The sequence below is a fragment of the Corylus avellana genome, chromosome 10 (genome assembly GCF_965113065.1).
Source record: "Corylus avellana chromosome 10, dhCorAvel1.hap1.2, whole genome shotgun sequence".
NCBI lineage: Eukaryota > Viridiplantae > Streptophyta > Magnoliopsida > Fagales > Betulaceae > Corylus > Corylus avellana.
In genome coordinates, this window is record NC_142499.1 from 16,705,485 (window position 1) to 16,706,509 (window position 1,025).

General features: G+C 42.8%; 1 protein-coding gene across 1 annotated transcript; it reads left to right on the forward strand.

Annotated features, from left to right (window-relative positions):
* The first annotated feature begins 635 nt into the window (after window positions 1–635).
* On the forward strand, window positions 636–1,025 carry LOC132191352 (SAUR-like auxin-responsive protein family). The gene has a single exon (XM_059606315.2). It carries the CDS (start codon window positions 636–638, stop codon window positions 1,023–1,025), a length of 390 nt encoding a protein of 129 aa, XP_059462298.2.

Below are 1,025 nucleotides of genomic sequence, written 5' to 3' on the forward strand. Positions count from 1 at the left end.
AAATATAAGATTAGATAAATCAACTCTAAACACCACAGTCACACATGCAAGAAGGAAAATAGTCGAAGTCTCTCAATCACTCTACAGAGAAAGCGATATATTTTACAATATCCATGACGATGAATTAGAAATCAGTGGGATCGCACTGTGCCCAAGAAACTCATCCCATCCCTCCTCATATCTTATCTTTTTTTCCAACCCTAACTTGTGGGGCCTTAACTTTGAGAACTTCGAAAGATCACCGATCAGCCACAATCCTCACTCGAAGAGAGAGAAAGCCATGGAACTCTGCTTCCAATGGTATTATTTTATTACAGCTTCGAATCTCATCTCTCTCTCTCTCTCTATATATATATATAAATATATGCATGTTCGTACAATTTCGTATCTTCTATATACGGTATACATGGGCTTTAGAAATATCATTAATCGTATATAAATAAATAAATAAAGCTCACTTCGTAGCTACCCATCACTTCAACTATTTAATGCTCCAAAATGGATGGTTTCTTTAGTCTTCCCTTCCACGCTTATATAAACTAAACCTTTCACTTTCTTTCTCCCATCCCCACATCTCTCTCCATCTCTCTCTTTATCTCTCTCTCTCTCTATCTCTCTCTCTGTGTGTGAAGGTGATGATGAAGGGGACTCAGGGGAGGAGGCTCTTAAGGGCATGCATGAGAAAGTGGAGAAAGATGGGGAAAAGAGTGATACCTTGTGCAGGCCGTGACAAGTGCTGTGAATGGGCCTTGTGGGCTTCTGCCACGTACGCAGACAACCCGATTCCAAAAGATGTCCCAAAGGGTCACTTGGTAGTCTATGTGGGTGAGAATTGCAAGAGGTTTGTGATCAAAATAGGGATCCTCAATCACCCACTCTTCAAGGCTTTGCTGGATCAGGCCAAGGATGAATATGACTTCACCGCCGACTCCAAACTCTGCATTCCTTGCGACGAGACCCTTTTTCTCAGCGTCGTTCGCTGCGCTGCCTCGCCGGATGGTCGAAGGATCTCCCTGTGCCTTTGA

Bases quoted from the DNA above. Each gene is read 5' to 3' on its own strand.
- LOC132191352 (XM_059606315.2), top strand. From the start codon at position 636: ATGATGAAGGGGACTCAGGGGAGGAGGCTCTTAAGGGCATGCATGAGA.